The 20389-nt window shown below is 43.3% G+C and overlaps 1 protein-coding gene across 1 annotated transcript in view; it reads left to right on the top strand.

Annotated features, from left to right (window-relative positions):
* The window catches only part of efr3a (EFR3 homolog A), a 463079-nt gene that overhangs the window by 257588 nt on the left and 185102 nt on the right, over positions 1–20389 (top strand). Inside the window, exon 7 of the mRNA XM_084327782.1 lies at positions 282–422. Within this exon, the coding sequence (XP_084183908.1) occupies positions 282–422 (141 nt within the window). The remainder of the gene's footprint in view (positions 1–281; positions 423–20389) is intronic.

Below are 20389 nucleotides of genomic sequence, written 5' to 3'. Positions count from 1 at the left end.
ATCACAATCCATCATGATGCATCAAAAATTATATTTGTAATCATAGCCCTAATCGTGAAATTGTAGCCCTAACAATCATAGTCGAATACCGCGAGGTTGATTCCCATCCCTAGTAGTGAGCAGGCAGCGAGATGTACACTATTAAACACTGTGTGTGGACTTTGTGGCTGCTTACAAATGGATCTGATTCAAATTTCTCTCTCTCTCTCGCTCTCCTCTCTCCTCTCTCCTCTCTCCTCTCTCCTCTCTCCTCTCTCTCCCTCCCCCCCCCCCCTACTCAGGGCGGGCCAACCTAGCACCCCGTCGGGGACGGGTCCGGAGGGCGAGGAGAACCCTGCGGCGCTGGCAGAGAGCTGCTTCAGAGAGCTGCTGGGCCGCGCGGCCTACGGCAACATGAACAACGCCGTCCGCCCCGTGCTGGTGTGAGTACCCGTCCGCCCCGTGCTGGTGTGAGTACCCGTCCGCCCCGTGCTGGTGTGAGTACCCGTCTGCGCCGTGCTGGTGTGAGTACCCGTCCGCCCTGTGCTGGTGTGAGTACCCGTCCGCCCTGTGCTGGTGTGAGTACCCGTCCGCCCTGTGCTGGTGTGAGTACCCGTCCGCCCTGTGCTGGTGTGAGTACCCGTCCGCCCTGTGCTGGTGTGAGTACCCGTCCGATCCGTGCTGGTGTGAGTACCCGTCCGCCCTGTGCTGGTGTGAGTACCCGTCCGCCCTGTGCTGGTGTGAGTACCCGTCCGCGCCGTGCTGGTGTGAGTACCCGTCCGCGCCGTGCTGGTGTGAGTACCCGTCCGCTCCGTGCTGGTGTGAGTACCCATCCGCTCCGTGCTGGTGTGAGTACCCATCCGCCCCGTGCTGGTGTGAGTACCCGTCCGCTCCGTGCTGGTGTGAGTACCCGTCCGCGCCGTGCTGGTGTGAGTACCCGTCCGCCCCGTGCTGGTGTGAGTACCCGTCCGCCCTGTGCTGGTGTGAGTACCCGTCCGCCCCGTGCTGGTGTGAGTACCCGTCCGCTCCGTGCTGGTGTGAGTACCCGTCCGCGCCGTGCTGGTGTGAGTACCCGTCTGCGCCGTGCTGGTGTGAGTACCCGTCCGCTCCGTGCTGGTGTGAGTACCCGTCCGCCCCGTGCTGGTGTGAGTACCCGTCCGCTCCGTGCTGGTGTGAGTACCCGTCCGCGCCGTGCTGGTGTGAGTACCCGTCCGCGCCGTGCTGGTGTGAGTACCCGTCCGCGCCGTGCTGGTGTGAGTACCCGTCCGCCCCGTGCTGCACCGGTTGGGGAGGGAAATAAGGGGGAAAGACTTCATAGTCTTGGCAGGGAGTCAGTTACTGGAGCATAAAGGTGCCTTTCCACCAACTTCTAGCAGCATGGCTGCATTCAATTGATTTCCAAATGGAGAGAGGAGCATGCGGTCACGAGGTACGTACAAGGCACTGCATGCACGCCTCTACATTGGAGTGCATGCAGACCTGGCTGGAGTCGGTATAATAATCGCATACTTACGATTCAAGATTTAGTGATTCTGCATTGATTCACAAAATTCAGGAAATTCAGTTGTCCAGTTTTTGATGTTTTACAAATTTACAGTGTGTCATTTAAACTTAATTAGTTGCTGGACTAATTAAAAAAAACCTTAACAGTTTAATTAAAGTGCAAAGGCAATAACCGATGTATTGCCAGGGATTGAAAAGAAACAATTGTGACACATCAGGATTTTTTTTTTTTTATAATTAAGTTGCAATCCCGATAATCAGAATCTACTAGAATTGCTAGGACGCTGATGATTCTCCATTAGAGAGCGCATGGATATGGTTGGAAAAGTATGTTATTGAAGACAAACGTTTCGATGAAGACGTAGGTGCGTGAAAATGGTATAAAGTGAGTCCCATTCTGAGAGCACCAGCCTGTATTTCTCTGTTCTCTGATGTGAGTATGTGGAGCTTCTCTCTGTAACATAGCAACACTTTGTATGAAGCCTGTGTCTTTAATTAAACAATAACTGTCAAACCCAGAGTATATGGAGACGATATCACAGCTAAGGTGTCTTGTCTGCCCTATGCAGTGTGGCAGAAGGTGTGATATAATGGTGATAATGAATCATTTCCATATATCACGGCTTGGAGCGGTTATTGCTTTTTATAAAACTTATTTCCCCTTAGTATCGGAACTCCCCATCATTCGGGGCCTAATTTTATCAGGTAAAACTGTTACGAATGTGTACAGAGAGCTTTTGAAATACACACGTTCATCAAACATTTATTTCCTACTTAAAATGAGATTAGAACAAGTCCTTGGAAACAGTTGCCATGCATTTCTTGTGTGTTATCCGAGTCTGTTTTGCCTTTGCTGAGAAGATGACACACAATCGCACATAACCTGTGCACAAGCATGTAGGTTTAGATCAGATTAGATTAAAATGTATTGTCATTGTACAGCACAAGTACAGTACAACAGAAATAAGTTGGCATCTAACCAGAGTACGATACTGAAATTGGATATGAGGCTGATATCAGACTAAAATAGTGTTATTGGTATTGGAGGATTCCCCCAATGCTAAAATGTGATGCTGAGAGGCATGTTTATAACATGTCAGAAATCAAAGCAAAGCGACTTGATTTCCTGTGTATTTGACATATACTCTACACACGTGTAAAAGAGAAATTATCACATCTCAGTGACCCCAAACTATTGGTTTGAAGTTTCAGCCGATACTTAAAATGTCTCAAAATCCGTATCCGTATCGGGAAAATGTTATGCTACTGATATTTAAAGAAAAGAAAACGATCTAATAAGCCAGGTAGGGCTGCAACTAACGATTATTTTGGTAGTCGACTAATCTGTCGATTATTTCTGTCACACCCTCCATCTCTGCTTCCTGTGGGCGCGGCTCCTTTTCCGGGCTCTTAGCAGACTTCTTAGCTTAACATAACAGACCGACAGTAAGTTTGGGGGAACTAATGGGATAACTGGGGTTGCAACAAAAGTGCAACTAGGGCTAAAAACACAATGAAATAAAATAATAATAATAATAATAATAATAATAATAATAATAATAATAATAATAATAATAATAATAATAATAATAATAATAATAATAATAATAATAATAATAATAATAATAATACTAAATAATATATTCTTCTTAGCTTAACATCCCAGGGAACTAATGGGATAACTGGGGATGTTGTTTGCTCCTGACAAGAGTCTCAAAGTCTGGGGTGATGGTAGACAAAGCAACTCTGAGGTCATTCTCAATGTCCAATCTGTTCCTCTGCTTTGTCTTCAGCTGGACCAGAGCTGAGAAGCCACTTTCACAAATATAGGTAGTGCAAAAAAAAATCATAAAAAAAGTATATAAAAAAAATTATCTTTTTATTTATTTTTATTTTTTACGACGCATCGACGCAAAAATTCTGCGTCAACGAGTTTTTATGATCGGAACTCATTACATATTCCACTCAGCAGTGCGTCTAAGGCCATGGTTACACTGGGGTTTTTGTTTTTGTTTTTGTTGCTGAATGATTACGTTTGCATGTCCAAGTTAAAAATAAACGCAGTTTTCGCAGGAAAACGCAGTTTTCGCAGGAAAACACAGTTTTCGCAGGAAAACGCGTTCCCCTAGCGGGAACGCTGAAAAGGTGTTTTCGTTTTGGAAACTCGCCAAAACTCGCCGACAATGGTGCATGTAATCTGCGTGAGCCGGATACAGAGCCGTTCTGCCCAATGCCCATGCGCAGTAGAGACCCGCACGTTATTTCCAGTGTTTACAGCAGAGCTGTCCCATGTAGCTGCAGCTACCAACCAGTGTTAATTTTGTTGACTAAATTGATGACGAAATATGTTCGTCAACGAAGGTTTTTTTCATGACGACAACAAGACGTGACGTCACGTTATTGAAGACCATGTCACGCTAACGAGACTAAATAGTTTATTAAATATCGTTGACCACAACTGAGGACACAAAAATGTAATTTACAAAAACCAGGACGAAATTTCTCTTCATGTATGTTGATATTGTTGACTAAAACAAGACAACAAAATAATTATAACTTTTCTTAATGCCATCGTCCCGAGTAGAGCAGTGTGACGGCTGACGGGGAGCTCTGTTATTAGCATTAGCTGGAGCTATTTGAAAAGCTAGTATTAGCTGAATGTTACCTTGGCTAAAGTTGGGACTATTCATAATCCAGCTGCAGACCTGCAAGCAAAGTACAGCAAGTTGGCAAAGGAGTATTCCAAGGTAAATCACTTTTTCACCAGTAACGTTACATTGTTTGTATTTCCATCTAGCTCACGTTAGCTAGTGGTTAACCTAGCTCACGCTAATGTGGCTAACTGATCGACCTCTCGCACACAATTAATGACATAATGCAGACAGCCATACCGGTGACAATGTTTAGCTTTTAGTGCCAAATGATAAGAGTCTGAGGCGGAGTCTCAAAAGAGAATGTTGAATATTTATTTTGCATTAAAAATCAAAACAGAGCATCTGCTAGGAGCTAACCTAAACAGAGCCGACTGGATAGGAAGTGCGCAACAACGTGTAACGTCCGTGCGGAACCAATGTACCAACAACCATTCCGTGGGTGAACTCATTGAGCTTAGTTGTCAATTAATGATACTAATACTAATCTATACAATCACCTGTTGTTGAATAAATAAATACCATTACTTTCTAGTTATTACTAAAAAACAGTATATATAAAACAGTAGCTGTAAAAAAGAAAAGAGAAAAAGTTTTATAATTTATATAATATAACTTTTTTTTGTGTATGTATGCACTGGTATCGGATCAGTATAACCAGACCTAGACCACCTCTAACTCTAACCCCTAACCAGACCTAGACCACCTCTAACTGTAACCCCTAAGTTAGGGTTGTGACTTAGAGGTGGTCTAGGTCCGGATAGGGGTTAAGAGTTGGTCTAGCCCTTTACATCCATCTATCTAAATAATAATAATAAATTATAATGAATGCTTAACTACTCCTAAGTTACCCTAACCAGACCTAGACCACCTCTAACTCTAACCACTAACCAGACCTCTTCCATGTGGCACTTTAACCCCCTGAATGCCCATCACGACAATTAGCGTGAATTCATTGTGGACCCTCAGAACAGCGTGTAATATGTCTTTACAGTACGTAGCATTGGATCAATAAAAGGATCAATTTTTGGAATGGCGATCAGGAATTGGAATAATCTTTTTGGATACCATCTGATCTCGGGTAAGGAATCTATTTTACCAGTCTTAGGATAATCAGACCTGTTTTCACGGAGATATAAGCTTTTCCCCTATGTGTGATATGGCTGTATGCAGGGCTTGACGTTGACACCTGCCCACCTGCCCAGGGCTAGTGAAAATGCTGAGTGGCTAGTGACTTTGGAAAACCACTAGCCATAGTGGCTAGTGAGCCAAAAAGTTAACGTCAAGCCCTGCATAGGTGTGTCTGATAATGTTCACAGCGTTTGGAGCAATAATATAATTGCTAGGTTCAACACAGCCAAGGCATAGGTGTGTCAATGATAATGTTCACGGCATTTGGAGCAACAATGTAATTGCTAGGTTCAACACAACTCTTCCACATCTACACCCTCCATCTTGTCCCAGTCAGCCGTTGCCCCAACTGGAGCTCATTTTGCGGCTGAGTCACTGGTCGCAGGCAGTAGTAAACAATGGAGTCAACAGTCAGAAGCACAGTTGTACAGTTGGCGTGTAGCAGTATGATTACAATGATACTGTCCCCAGCAGGGGTTAGTGAAGAAGAAATTACCTATATTTATAACTTTTTGGGTGGGGGCGCGAGTGCAGGGATTTTTGGCTAGTGAAAATGCTGAGTGGCTAGTGACTTTGGAAAACCACTAGCCACAGTGGCTAGTGAGCCAAACAGTTAACGTCAAGCCCGGGCTGTATGACTGTGCGAGCGATCAGGAACTAAGAGAATCGATGTTCAGCTTGCGGCACCAGCGTGCATATGTACACATATACTATCGATAATCTAGCGTTTATTTGAAAACGATTCATAAATAGGCCGAAAAATTACAACGTTCTAGAATATTACAGTACAGGACGTTTATCACGGATTATTTTTTTCCCCCTTGAAAACGAGGGCTTTTCAAAATGCTATAAAACGGAAATGAACACATAAAAAATCAATCCGCTTCGACAATGTTGACTGGAAAATGAGTCATTGATAAGCGACGGGCAGATTAGACACATAATTTAAAACATAGATTAGGCGATATTAATGCTAACATTGAAGTGGATGGTGGGCATTCAAGCTCTAAATGTGCGCCCCCTGCTCTGCACTGAAAGTGTTAACACTGACCTCAAAATCTGATTTTATATAATGTTTTTATGCAAGCAGATTGCAATCAGTGTGTACTACTACTAGTACTACTGTGTGTTCTGTTTACTTAGTTTACAGTATCCTGTTATAGAATAAACCGCTGCCAGACACAGCAGAGAGAAAGAGGACAGACATGACAGAGAGGACAGACACAGCAGAGAGAGGACAGACATGGCAGAGAGAAAGGAAAGACACAGCAAACAGAAGACAGACAGAGTTCAGCGTTGTCTCTCTGGTCAGAAACGTCACCACATCCGTAATGCTCTCTTTGATGCTTACATTGGACCATTGGACCATCCCCCCCCCCTCACAGTGAGCTGTGGTGTTCCACAAGGAAGCATACTAGGACCGCTACTATTCCTAATTTATGCAAATGACATGTCGTCAGCTTGTGACTGCAACTTGTTCCTGTTTGCGGACGACTCAGCCCTGCTGGTCTCTGACAAGAACAAGTTACAGGTTGAAAAAGCCCTCAGCTCGGAACTAGGCAAAATCTGCATATGGCTCGCCGACAACAAACTATCATTACACATGGGCAAAACAGAGTCCATTCTCTTCGGTTCAAATAACAAACTCAGCAAGACCGACGGCTTCTCGGTTACAGTGGGTGACAATATTATCACAAGGAAAGATGAAATTACCTACCTGGGTTCCATCCTAGAGGCTAATTTTTCCTGTGACAAAATGGCATCCAATGTAATAAAAAAAGTCAACCAACGAACGCGATTCTTGTACCGGATCTCCTCTCTGGTAAACAAGAATACCTTGAAGACTCTAGCAGGAGCACTCATTCAAGGGTACTACGACTATGCTTGCACATCATGGTACCAAAGCACCTCAAAGGCACTAAAAAACAAATTACAAACATCTCAAAACAAGCTAGTCAGACTACTACTTGACCTGACTCCTAGAACCCACCTCACCCCTGCCCACTTTGACAACCTAGGATGTCTTAGAGTAGACGACAGAGTACAGCAACTTGCAATGGGCCTGGTCTACAAGATACACTACGCGACCAAGGTACCCATGTACATGTCAAAATACTTCCCAAAGGTCAGTGAATACCACGATCACAACACCAGAGGGAGCTCCACAAATCATGTAAAACCCAGATTCGGCTCAAACAAGGGACTAAACACGTTTCGCAATTATGCCACATCAATGTGGAACGCCCTGCCTAAAGCTGTAAATGAATGTGAATCACTACCCACTTTCAAAAACACTCTCAAAAAACACCTACGTGAGACTGCAATTCGAAACTGGCCCCTACAAATGTCCTAACCTAGTTGTACAGTAAATGACCAAGTAAGGCTTTGTCAATATTCCAATGTACAGTGTAAAATGTGTGTCCCCTACCCAACCCCCCCCCCACCTCCAATGTACAGCCCTCACCCAACCCCACCCCCCAACCTCCTCCAATGTACAGTTTCTACGCCAAATGTATATACACTCCTTTTCTGGACACTTTTGTATCACAAACAGTACTGTATTTGCAAATCTGATATGTCATAAATGTATAGATGTAGCAGTACTGTCTATCTGTATGTCATGTATGTCATATATGTTATGATGAATTGAAAATGGGGGACCCTGATGTAAACAAGACGAAAGTCTTTCTCTGGTCTGCATCCCCTTAACAATTGTATGTATTGAGCTGTACTGTACTGTACCCATTCTGCAATCTGTTAATAAACTTTTCAATCAATCAATCAATCAAACCACGACCACAACACCAGAGGAAGCTCAACAAATCATGTTAAACCCAGATTCGGCTCAAACAAGGTACTAAATACGTTGCGCAATTATGCCACATCAATGTGGAACGCCCTACCCAACGCTGTAAAGGAATGTGAATCCCTACCCACATTCAAAACCACTCTTAAAGAGCTGCAATTCGAACCTGGCCAACGTAAATGTCCAAACACCCCCCATCCCCTCCTAATAGACAGTCTCCTCCCCACCGCATGTATATTTCTCTCCCACCCACCCACCCCCTCCTAATGTACAGTCTCCTCCCCACCGTATGTAAGTATTCTCTCCCCACTGTATGTATATTTCTCTCCCACCCACCCACCCACCCCCTCCCAATGTACAGTCCCCTCCCCATCATATGTATATACTCTGTCAGGATCTATGGGTAACAGTACTGTATATTTGCATATCGTATGTCACAAATGTAACAGTACTAAATACCTGTATGTCATGTATGTCCATATGCCATAAATGTCATGTATGTTGTGTATGTCATAAATGTCACTATGAATTGAAAATGGGGGACCCTGATGTAAACAAGGCAAATGTCTTTCTCTGGTCTGCATCCCCTTAAAATGTGATATCGGAAAATATCTGTATCGTTTTTTTTTTTACACATTTATTTAACCTTTATTTACCCAGGCAAGCAAGTAAGAACAGATTCTGATTTTATTTATTGTCAAAAGTATGCATAATGTGTTAATTCCACGACAAGAGCTATGTAATGTTAATTACCTGAAATTATTCCGTTTTTGGGGGGGGGGGGGGGGGGGGGGGGAACCTTGCATATATATCGGTATCGGTTGATATCGGTATCGGAAATTAAGAGTTGGACAATATCGGTATATCGGTATCGGTAAAAAAGCCAATATCGAGCATCCCTAGTTACTATGTTTCTGACCTATCTGTGTTTTGCTGTAGTCTGTTTATGTTAATATGTTTGCTAGGGGTTTATGTTGTTAATATGTAACTTTTTTTTTATTTCTTTGTTGGGAGAGTGTGTGTTGATACGTGGTTGCAGGGTGTAATTCTGTTTTTCTTTTCTTTCTTTTTTTGTTAAGCTGTAAATTTTGCTCTGAACTGATTTCACTGTTTTATAGTGAAGGTTAGCTGCCACCATTGTTGTAGCTAATGGCGATCCAAATAAACAAATAAACTAAAACAATACACACACACTCAAGGACACCTTGCATGCCAAAGGAGTGCATACACACATGAACACGCACACACACACACTCAAACTAGGTGTGTAGCCCTGCTGTATCTCTCCATGTAGTGGTTACGTCATTGTTGTGTCCGGCCGGTCCACCTCGCTTGAAATTGCAATGTATTTCCAATGGACACATTTCTAAATCGTTTCGTTTAAAACAAATAAAGCATGAACATTGGCATGGTGTACCTTTCTGTGTGTATTCATCCACAATCTATAGCTCAACATGAAACAATTAGCAATGAATCGTAAAATAATTACGTATAATTTTATTTCAACCAAAAATGCAATAATGTTAGTGATATAAGGGAACTCATTTTGTGCAAAAATGGAAACCTTGCCAATGTTCATGAGGCAGAATTATTACAATAGCCGATGATACATTTTCCCAATGATAAATCCCTATACGGGTGGACCGCACGGAAAACTAAAGTCACTCAGACTACACCTCCCTATTATCATCCCCGACCAATGACATGCTCTGACGGGCTGGTTAGTGGCAGAAAGCACCATCTGCTGGCCAGTACGAGCCATGACAAGCATGTGTCTAGGAACATGAGTGGTTAGGTAACTCCGGCATAATGCAGGAAGGTGGCATGCAGGTCGCTGAGGTGTCTGTGATGCAGCTTTTTCTTTCTTATTTTTAAGAAATTTCTGCTTCCTTGAGAGAGTAGGAAAGATGGGAGATTGAGTGGCTTGAATCCATGATACTATATTTTAATATGGATGGATATAATATATTTCAGTATGATGAATACAATTTGTATTTGTATGGATACAGTATATTTAGAAGGGATACAATATATGTTAGTATGGATACAGTATATTTCAGTATATTTAGTATGGATACAATATATTTGAGTATGGATACAGTATATTTAGTATGGATACAATATATTTGAGTATGGATACAGTATATTTAGTATGGATACAATATATGTTAGTATGGATACAGTATATTTCAGTATATTTAGTATGGATACAATATATTTTAATATGGATACAGTATATTTAGTATGGATACAATATATTTTAGTATGGATACAGTATATTTACATTTACATTTAGTCATTTAGCTGACACTTTTATCCAAAGCGACTTACAAGTTCTGTACAACAAGCCATCAGGAAGGGCACAACTCTATCAGCTGAGTAACAATGTTCATCAAAGTGTTGAGTGCTACTACAGTGTAGGTTAGTTTATTAGGACAAGTGCATGACAGTATGGTTAGTTAAGGTTAGATTTTTTTTATTTTATTTTTTTAATTCAGATAATGGTTGAAGAAGTGCGTCTTTAGTCGACGGCGAAAGATTGGACGTGTTTCGGCTGTCCTAACTGGGGTGGGTAGTTAATTCCACCATTGTGGGGCAAGGACTGAGAATTAGAGTTGTTCCGATACCGATACCAGTATCGGAAATGCCGCCGATACTGCCTAAAATGCTGGTATCGGTATCGGCGAATACCCTCTAATGTTGCGCTCCGATACCATATGAAGTAATTTATCAACAACACTGCGGACGTTGGGCTCTGTGGCTCTGCAGATATACCCTACTCGCCGAGTGAGCATTATAAAACAAACGTGTGCTTAATCGACCGTGAATTAAAGTGTCAATTGCCATTTGTCATTTTAACAGCAGAGCAGATACTTTCTTAAAATGCCATCGTCCCGACAGAGCGCTGTTGACTGGGAGCTATGATGAGTTCGCTTGGTGGCTGGTGTTATTAGCATTGAACAGCTAACCGAAAGCTAGCTTTAACGTTACCTTGGCTAAAGTTGGGGCTATTCATAATCCAGCAATAATGGCTGCAGACCTGCAAGCAAAGTACAGCAAGTTGGCAAAGGAGTATTCCAAGTTAAATCACAATGTCACCAGTAACGTTACAGTCTTTCCATATACCTGTAGCTCATGCTAGCTAACCTAGCTCACGTTAACGTCTTCATTGCACAATTGCACGTTGCGTACACAATTAATGACATGTTGCGGACAGCCATATCGGTGACAATGTTTAGCTTTTAGTGCCAAATGATAAGAGTCTGAGGCGGAGTCTCAAAAGAGAATATTGAATATTTATTGTGCAAAAATCACAACAACAGAACAGAGCCTCTGGTACTAAACGGAGCCTTCTTGTGGAAGCAAGTGCAGCAACGAATAATGTCCGTGTGGAACTAATGTGCCAACAACATTTCCGTGGGTGAACTCATTGAGATAGTTTTCAATACTAATACTAATCTATACAATCACCTGTTGTTGAATAAATACCATTACTTTATAGTTATTACTAAAAAAAACAGTATATATAAAACAGTAGCTGTATTAAAAAAAAAAAAAAGTTTTATAATTTATATAATATTTGTTTTATGTATGCACTGGTATCGGATAAGTATCGGTATCGGCCGATACCCAAAGCTTAGGTATCGGAATCGGATCGGAAAGGAAAAAATGGTATCGGAACATCTCTACTGAGAATAGGCAACTTCTCTTTGATGACCCTCCCAGAGCTTGGATAGGAGTAGGTCTGAGGCGGCCAGAAGATGCAGAGCGTAGGGGTCTTGAGGGTGTGTAGTTAGAGACCATTGACCGGAGGTAGGCGGGAGCGGTTCCCTTTGCCGCACAGTATGCTAGGTCGAGGGCCTTGAAGCGGATTCGTGCATCAATGGGGAGCCAGTGCAGGTCCCTAAGAAGTGGGGTGACATGGGCCGACTTCGGTAGGTTTGAGATGCAGTGCGTTGCAGTAGTCGAGGCGGGAGATGACTGTTGATTGGACGAGGAGTTGGGTGGCTTCTTTTGTCAGGAAGGGGCGGATCCTTCTGACGTTGCTCAGGAGGAATCGCAGGTTCTGGTTGTCGCTGCGATGTGAGCAGAGAAGTTCAACTGGTCGTCGAGGACAACACCAAGGTTCTTGGCGGTCGGGGACGCGGTCACAGCTGCATTCTCGACTGTGATGGAAAGGTCGGTCAGGGGGGGGGATTTGGCCGGCAGGTGGAGCAATTCTGTTTTGCTTAGGTTCAGTTTGAGGTGGTTGGTCGTCATCCAGGCGGAGATGTCGGATAGACAGGCCGAGATCCGCTCAGAGACGTGGATATCTGAGGGAGGGAAGGAGAGGAAGAGTTGAGTATCGTCGGCATAACAATGGTAGGAGAAGCCATGAGACGTGATAATGTTACCCAGTGATTTAGTGTAGAGGGAGAAGAGAAGAGGTCCTAAAACCGAGCCCTGGGGGACACCCGTCCGCAGGGTGCGGGTGGCCGACATTTAGTATGGATACAATATGTTAGTATGGATACAGTATATTTAGTATGGATACAGTGTATTTAGTATGGATACACTATATTTTAGTATGGATCAGGGTTAGAAAAAAAAAAAAAATTCAAGGGCTTTTTTTGCCCCCCTTAATTGATTTTCGGGTTTTTTTTTTTTATTTCGGGGGCACTGAATTTTTATGATGAAAATGGTTATTAAACATCCTTACATCCAAATTTTTTTACAGTCTTCGTCCCGCGGACAAAAAGATCCACACAAGCTCCTCAAACACGTTACGTGTAAGGAATTATGGGATTTTGTGTTGGGTGTATGGACTCTACTAGGGGTGGGAATCACCAGTTTCATCACGATACGATATCGATTCTTTGGAACAACGATACAATATTATTTTGCCGATATCTGCCACGATACGATACAATGCAGGTGCCTGCAATCGATATGAGATGATATCATAAGCCCATTTAACGCAATCAGTAACATTTAGATCAACTCAAAAAAGGTAACGAAAATATAATTTGAAAAAAAATATTTGAGCTCTTCCAGACATTTAAATGAAAAACTATTTATTGTTTTTAATACAAATAGACCTCCTGTTCACTATAAAGTGCCACGTTTTGATATATTGAGCTTTAAACTTTAAGTAAAAACTATTTGGAACACGCAACCTAAAACCCCTTCCTCTCCCAAACCGTTCCTGCAATTGTTTTATGTTGCATGATGATCATGAATACATTTATTATGTATTGTATTTTTTATGTTTAAATATCAACATGATCTGTCCACCCTCAGTACATTTACTATCGATATAATATACTCGTCTGACTTCATCTGATCTTTTCAAACACAAACACACTCCTGAATTGAAAATGGGGGACCCTGATGTAAACAAGACGAAAGTCTTTCTCTGGTCTGCATCCCCTTAACAATTGTGTGTATTGAGCTGTACTGTATTGTACCCATTATGCAATCTGTTAATAAAGTTTTCAATCAATCACACATAAGAGAGAATGCCCCCCCCCCCCCCCCCTCCTTCCCAGTCCCCTCTGCTGTCTCTCTCTGTCGCTCTGAACAGGGTTTTAGCTTGTTGTTAGCTTATGCTAACGCAACGTTAATTTCTGACTTTAACACGACGTGGTCATAAAGGAATGGCGAGGATTGCAAAGCATGTTATTGTTATATGCATTTGACCCGTTGCGGAATAAAACAGCAGGGATTTGTTTTGGGTCGCGAAAACACTAGCCTTGCTCTTTTGCAATTTCGCACACTGGTATGGATACAGTATATTTAGTATGGATACAATATATTTGAGTATGGATACATTATATTTAGTAATGATACAGTATATGTTAGTATATATACAGTATATTTAGGATACAGTACTACACAGTACTATGACTAGACTAGACATTAGACTAGTATGCACATTGGGGTCAGACAAGGTAATTTGCAGTGCCGCCTGCCTCGATCAAGGACACTTTAACAGTTGACTGACATGTTGGCTCTTGGGGGTTGAACTTGTGATGTTCCATGTCATGGAAGCCAGTGTCTCTTCAACCAACAGGTCACCCTATCGCCCATAAAATGAACAATGGCATCTTCAGTGTCCTGTAGTGCCCACATATCGCCATGGGGACGGCACTTTCTTGAAGGGACATTCGCTCTGGAGTATATCCTGGTTTGACCTGGTGTCGGCATCAACCACTATTATTATCCTTTATTCATAATTATTATTTCTCAAGGGGAACAATATCACATGGGAGATTGGAATTTTGAGAACAGAACATTCTAAAGATGATCTCATCCATTGGTCATTGAAGGCTATAAGGGCTGTAGTATTCACAGATCGAATTCTAAGGGGAAACTTTTACAAATGCATGCCAGTGGTTAGCAGCCACCACACCACACCTTGAGAACTGGATCCTCAAGTGGGATCAAGCCAGGGGGTTCCAGGGGTTCCTTGTGGGGGTTTCCAGGGGGGTGGGGGCGCCTAGACTTGAAAATGTCCATGAACCCCTTAATCACCTCATTCTCCTCACTACATGATGCAAGGCTGTTATATCTATTATAGAGCCCTATTGTCTAAAAGACTGAATGAACGGCGCATCTCACTTCTTTGGCATGGTATCAATAAGAGACCAATAACCCCCTCCTCCCTCCCACCGCCACTTCCACAGCCAATCCAAAAAAGCGAGAAAAAAAAAGGAGTGAGCAGTGATCTTCAAGACGCTGCTAAAAATAGCAAGGATTGGGGTTAAAGGAGGGGGGGATGGGGAGAGGAAGAGAGGAGAGGAGAGAAATGGAGAGGGGAGGAGGTGTGGGCAGGGGGCTTGCATGTGGTTGCATTGACGTCATAATGGTGGGAGCTATTATCATTAGGCCTTATCTCTAACTTTATTCTTTCCCCTTTTCTCTTTCCTCTGAATTCACTCCTTTATTTTCTCTCCCTATTTTCCCTGTGCCTCACTATGCTCTCTCTCTCTCGCTCTCGCTCTCGCTCTCGCTCTCGCTCTCGCTCTCGCTCTCGCTCTCGCTCTCGCTCTCGCTCTCGCTCTCTCTCTATCTCTCTATCTCTATATCTCTATATCTCTCTCGCTCTCTCTCTTTCTCTGTCTCTCTATTTCTCGCTCTCTCTGTCTGTCTCTCCGGGGAGGAAATTATTTATTATATTTATATATTTTTTATTTGTATTATATATTTATTATCATATCTCTCTCACTCCCTATTCCTATCTCTCTCTCTTTCACTCTCTCTATATATCTCTCTCACTCTGTCTATATATCTCTCACTCTTTCTCACTCTCTATCACTCACCATGTCTCTCACTCTCTTTCTCTCTTACACACTCTTTCTCACTATCTACAGTATATCTCACTATTTCTCTCTCTCTCGCACACTCACACTCACTCACTCACTCACTATGTCTCTCTCTCTCACTCACTCACTCACTCACTCACTCACTCACTCTGTCTCTCTCTCACTCTCTCTTTCTCTCTCTCACCCGCACATCACTGGGATGTAAAATCGGGGGCTGCTCCATATATAATGAACAGGAGCTCTGCCTTTATAGAGGCCATATAATGTTTGTGTGAGCTTTTACACCCAAATGAGGCTTTAATTGTCATTCAGACCTTCTAGCAAAATGCTGCACTGAAATAATTAAACATATTATTCTGTTTAGGTGTATTTGACAAGGATGACGGGGTGCTAATGGTAACTCTGGAAACAGGCCCCATTTACAAGTCAAATACCAGCAGTGAGCCAGAAGATTATGGCTAACCGAAATTACAGTACACAGCCTACTGTACATGTTACTATAATGAAATGGTTCTCTCTTTTTGATTCAGAAATTGTCAAGACGTGCATGCCTGGAAGTCGAGACCCAAGATTGTTGGAACAAACGTGGCCACAAGCAAATAGTCTAGTTGCTTGAACCCAAGTGTAATAATAATTATCTTGTTGCCATGCGTAAAACGCTAGTTTCCATTAGGACTGGGTATCAGCCACTGATTATTATTATTATTTTTTTTATCTACTTTTTCTCCCATTTTCTATTTTTCTCCCATCCCAATTTCGTATCGTCCAATGCTACCCTCCCCTGTCTCGAACGTTGTTAGGCCATGCCTCCCACAAGCCGGCTGCAATGTGGACGAAGCCTTACATCATGTGTCCCCTCCGGTACTCGAGGAAGCAGCAGTTGCATCTTTTCACCTGCACAGCGCGATCTCTCAGCGTCGGGGGTCTGCGTTTGGAGGGCACGCCGCCCCCGTCGCTTCCTGATTCTGCTGCGCAGGCACACCAACCGACCTGTAGGAGTCGCTGTCCACAACGTCCGATCCCCACCCATCAGCTTCCCACCCCCTAATACTGCCAATTGTATTAGTATGAACGACCAGCCAAGCTGATAGCAATGCGGAGAGCTGGGCTCGAACCCAGCGTCTCCTGCATTGGTGGTGCACGCCTTGCCCACTGCACCACCTAGCCGCCCCAGCCACTGATTATTCAATTCGATTTTGCGATTCACAACGTCCCGATTTGATCCAAGTCGATATTGATTCAATTAGACTTAATGTTGCTTGTTTCAAGGGACTAGCACCTGCCATTGTCGTCAAGAGACCAAAGGTAATTTATTTTCAAAAATAATCTATCAGTTCAGCAGAAACTCAGCGCTAGGCAAACCTGCAGGACAGGAGACGCTAAAACATTTAGTAGAAAATCTTCACACATCCACTGAAAAAAGATTAAAGGATCAATCTTGGATTTTAAGAATGGATGTGGTTCAAGTGAATATAGGAGAGGTTCATGCGAGTGACGAGTGTTTCGGCTCGATATAATAGCCATGGTGCCTGTTCACACGTTAGGCCATACAGACTAAATGGAGGGGAATGAAACTAGGTAGCAGAGAGAGGCAGAGCATGGCGAGTGATGTGTATAGATAATGCATGGGCAACAGAAGATAATATAATGGCACATAAATCTTATATCAGATGGCACCGCTGCGTGAAGAACACACGCACGGCAAGGGCAAAAACACACTCGCACCGGTGGCTCCCTGAAATGTACAGAGGCTGACACGCCCTGCAGACGACACCACATATATTATATATACACACATATACACAATGGTGGAATGAACTTCCCACCACACTCAGGAGAGCCAAATCCTGGCGGATGGGTGGCATAGCGGAGATTGCGCTTGTCACCAATGCAAGAGACTCCGGTATCGAATCCCAGTCTCAGCATTGCCTTCGGCTTGGGCCGGCTGTCGTACTGGCTCATTTGGCAGAGTCAGCGGGTGGAAGTCGATGGGTGGGGATTGGACGTTGTGGACAGCGACCCCTACAGGTCGGTTGGGAGATACCTGCACAGCAGAGACAGGAAGTGGCGAGGGTAGTGTGAGCCTCCCATGCGTTACACCTCGCCAATGAGAGTCCGCGCTGGCAGGCGAAAATATGTGACAGGCTGCCTCCTCGTGTGCCGGAGGGAACATGTGATGCAAGGCTTCTATCCTCTCTACAACCGACCAGTGGGGGGCATAGTCGAGCAACGTTCAAGACAGGGGAGGGGAGAATTGGATACACGAAATTGGGATTGAAGAAAAATAGAAAAAAAATAAGGAGGAAAAAAAAGGAGAGCCAAATCCTGACCAATCCTTCGCTGTCAACTAAAAACACACTTCTTCAATCAATATCTGAAATGGTATATTTATTATATATATATATATTTATAAGTACAAAACATTAACCTTCTTACTGTCCTACCATGCACTCCTCCTACTATACTAATATGTCTTATGTCTATGCACTCAATACTGCAGCACCCAACTTTCAGCACTGTTTGATTGAAAACTTTATTAACAGATTGCAGAATAGGTACAGTACAGTACAGTACAGCTCAATACATACAATTGTTAATGGGATGCAGACCAGAGAAAGACTTTCGTCTTGTTTACATCAGGGTCCCCCATTTTCAATTCATCATAACATATATGACACACACGACATACAGATAGACAGTACTGCTACATCTTTTTTTTTTATCCACTTTTTCTCCCATTTTCTATATTTTTCTCCCATCCCAATTTCGTATCATCCAATTCAACCCTCCCCTGTCACAAATGCTGTTTCTTGCCTCCCACAAGCCGGCTGCAATGTGGACTAAGTCATACATAGCACAAGTCCCCTCCGGTACTTGAGGTAACAGCAGTCGCATCTTTTCACCTGCGCAGCTCGATTTCTCAGTGGTGAGGAGTAACTTGTGGGAGGCTCACTCTGCCCCCGACACTTCCTGATTCTACTGCGCAGGCGCACCAACCGACCTGTAGGAGTCGCTGTCCACAACGCCCGATCCCCACCCATCAGTTTCCCACCCCCTAATACGGCCAATGTGTATTAGTATGAACGACCAGCTAAACTGAAAGCAATGTGGAGCGCTGGGCTCGAACAGGCGAGCCCAGCGTCTCCGCATTCGTGGCGAACGTCTTGCCCACTATGCCACATAGCCGCCCCACAGTACTGCTACATCTATACATTTATGACATACCAGATTTGCAAATACAGTACAGTTTGTGATACAAAAATAGTCCAGAAAAGAGAGTATATACATTTGACGTAGAAACTGTACATTGGAGGAGGTTGGGTAGGTGGGGTGGGGTTGGGTTGGTGGGGGGGGCTGTACATTGGAGGTGGTTGGTTTGGTGGGGTGGGGGGGGGGGGGGTTGGGGGACACTGTACATTGTACATTGGAATATTGACAAAGCCATACTTGGTCATTTACTGTACATTGGAGGGGGTTGTGTTAGGACATTTGTAGGGGCCAGTTTCGAATTGCAGTCTCCCGTAGGTGTTTTTTGAGAGTGTTTTTGTAAGTGGGTAGTGATTCACATTACTTTACAGCTTTGGGTAGGGCGTTCCACATTGATGTGGCATAATTACGAAACGTGTAGTCCCTTGTTTGAGCCGAATATGGTTTTAACATGATTTGTGGAGCTCTCTCTGGTGTTGTGATTGTGGTATTCACTGACCTTTGGGAAGTATTTTGACATGTACATGGGTACCTTGGTCGTGTAGTGTATCTTGTAGACCAGACCCATTGCAAGTTGCTGTACTCTTGTCGTCTACTCTAAGCCATCCTAGGTTGTCAAAGTGGGCAGGGGTGAGGTGGGTTCTAGGAGTAAGGTCAAGTAGTAGTCTGACCAGTTAGTTTTGAGATGTTTGTAATTTTGTTTTTAGTGCCTTTGAGGTGCTTTGGTACCATGAGGTGCAAGCATAGTCGTAGTACCCTTGAATGAGTGCTCCTGCCAGAGTATTCAGGGTATTCTTGTTTACCAGAGAGGAGATCCGGTACAAGAATCGAGAATGATTGTTCATTGTTACTCAGCTGAAATAGTTGTACCCTTCCTGCTGACTTGTCGTACAGATCTTGTAAGTCGCTTTGGATAAAAGCGTCAGCTAAATGACTAAATGTAAATGAGTATATATATATATAAAATTCTTCCCACCAAAGTTCCCAACAAAGAAAATGTTGTTACGCCAGGAACAGACCAGCACAGTGAAACCAGCAGCATTTATTCGTATTTTTTGTACCTTTATTTAACCAGGTAAACTGCTTGAGATCAAGGATCTCTGACCAAAATGGCAGCAATAAAAATAATAAACCAAGTTACAACCAGGCATGCGTTCTTCATGGGACGGGGTTGCACTACAACCCCAGATAAGTACTCGCTATTTGCATATCAATAACGCCGGTCGTCAGGTGTGTTAAATACGTTCTCAGATACATTCACACCTAACTTGTTGTGAATGACATGTGTTACATTCCATTCGTAGAGGCAATTAGGCACTGTCTTTAGTCTGTGCTCAATTGAGGGGACATTAAATGCGCATTCGCAGGAGTGCGCGCACGCGCCGGGAGCGCACGTGCACGTGGCGCCATTAGGTGTGTGCAACCCCAGATGATTTCCATAACGCACCACTGGTTACAACATACAGGACAAAACACAGACCGATAAAAGGATAAAAAAGCAAGCACCACCATGTCCTTTACATTAGGACCATGTAGCATCAGCATTATGTATTAATGCATTTGCAAACTCCCAATTCAGACGTTGCAACGTCTGTGAGATTAACTTTAAGGTCTCCCACGTTCTGCTCCGCTGCTTGGTAACTCTTGGACATTTTAAATCCTTCATTTTAGATAGATACTTTATTAATCCCCTTGGGGAAATTCAGGGTATCTCGCAGCTCACATAGCATACAGACATTTGACCATTCCCAAACAGTAGTTACACATTATGTCCATCATGAATTAAAATAAGTACATGATAAAATTCA

Source organism: Notolepis coatsorum (assembly GCF_963971535.1).
Source record: "Notolepis coatsorum genome assembly, chromosome: 13".
NCBI classification, from domain to species: domain Eukaryota; kingdom Metazoa; phylum Chordata; class Actinopteri; order Aulopiformes; family Paralepididae; genus Notolepis; species Notolepis coatsorum.
This window is presented reverse-complemented; position numbering and strand designations above follow the sequence as displayed.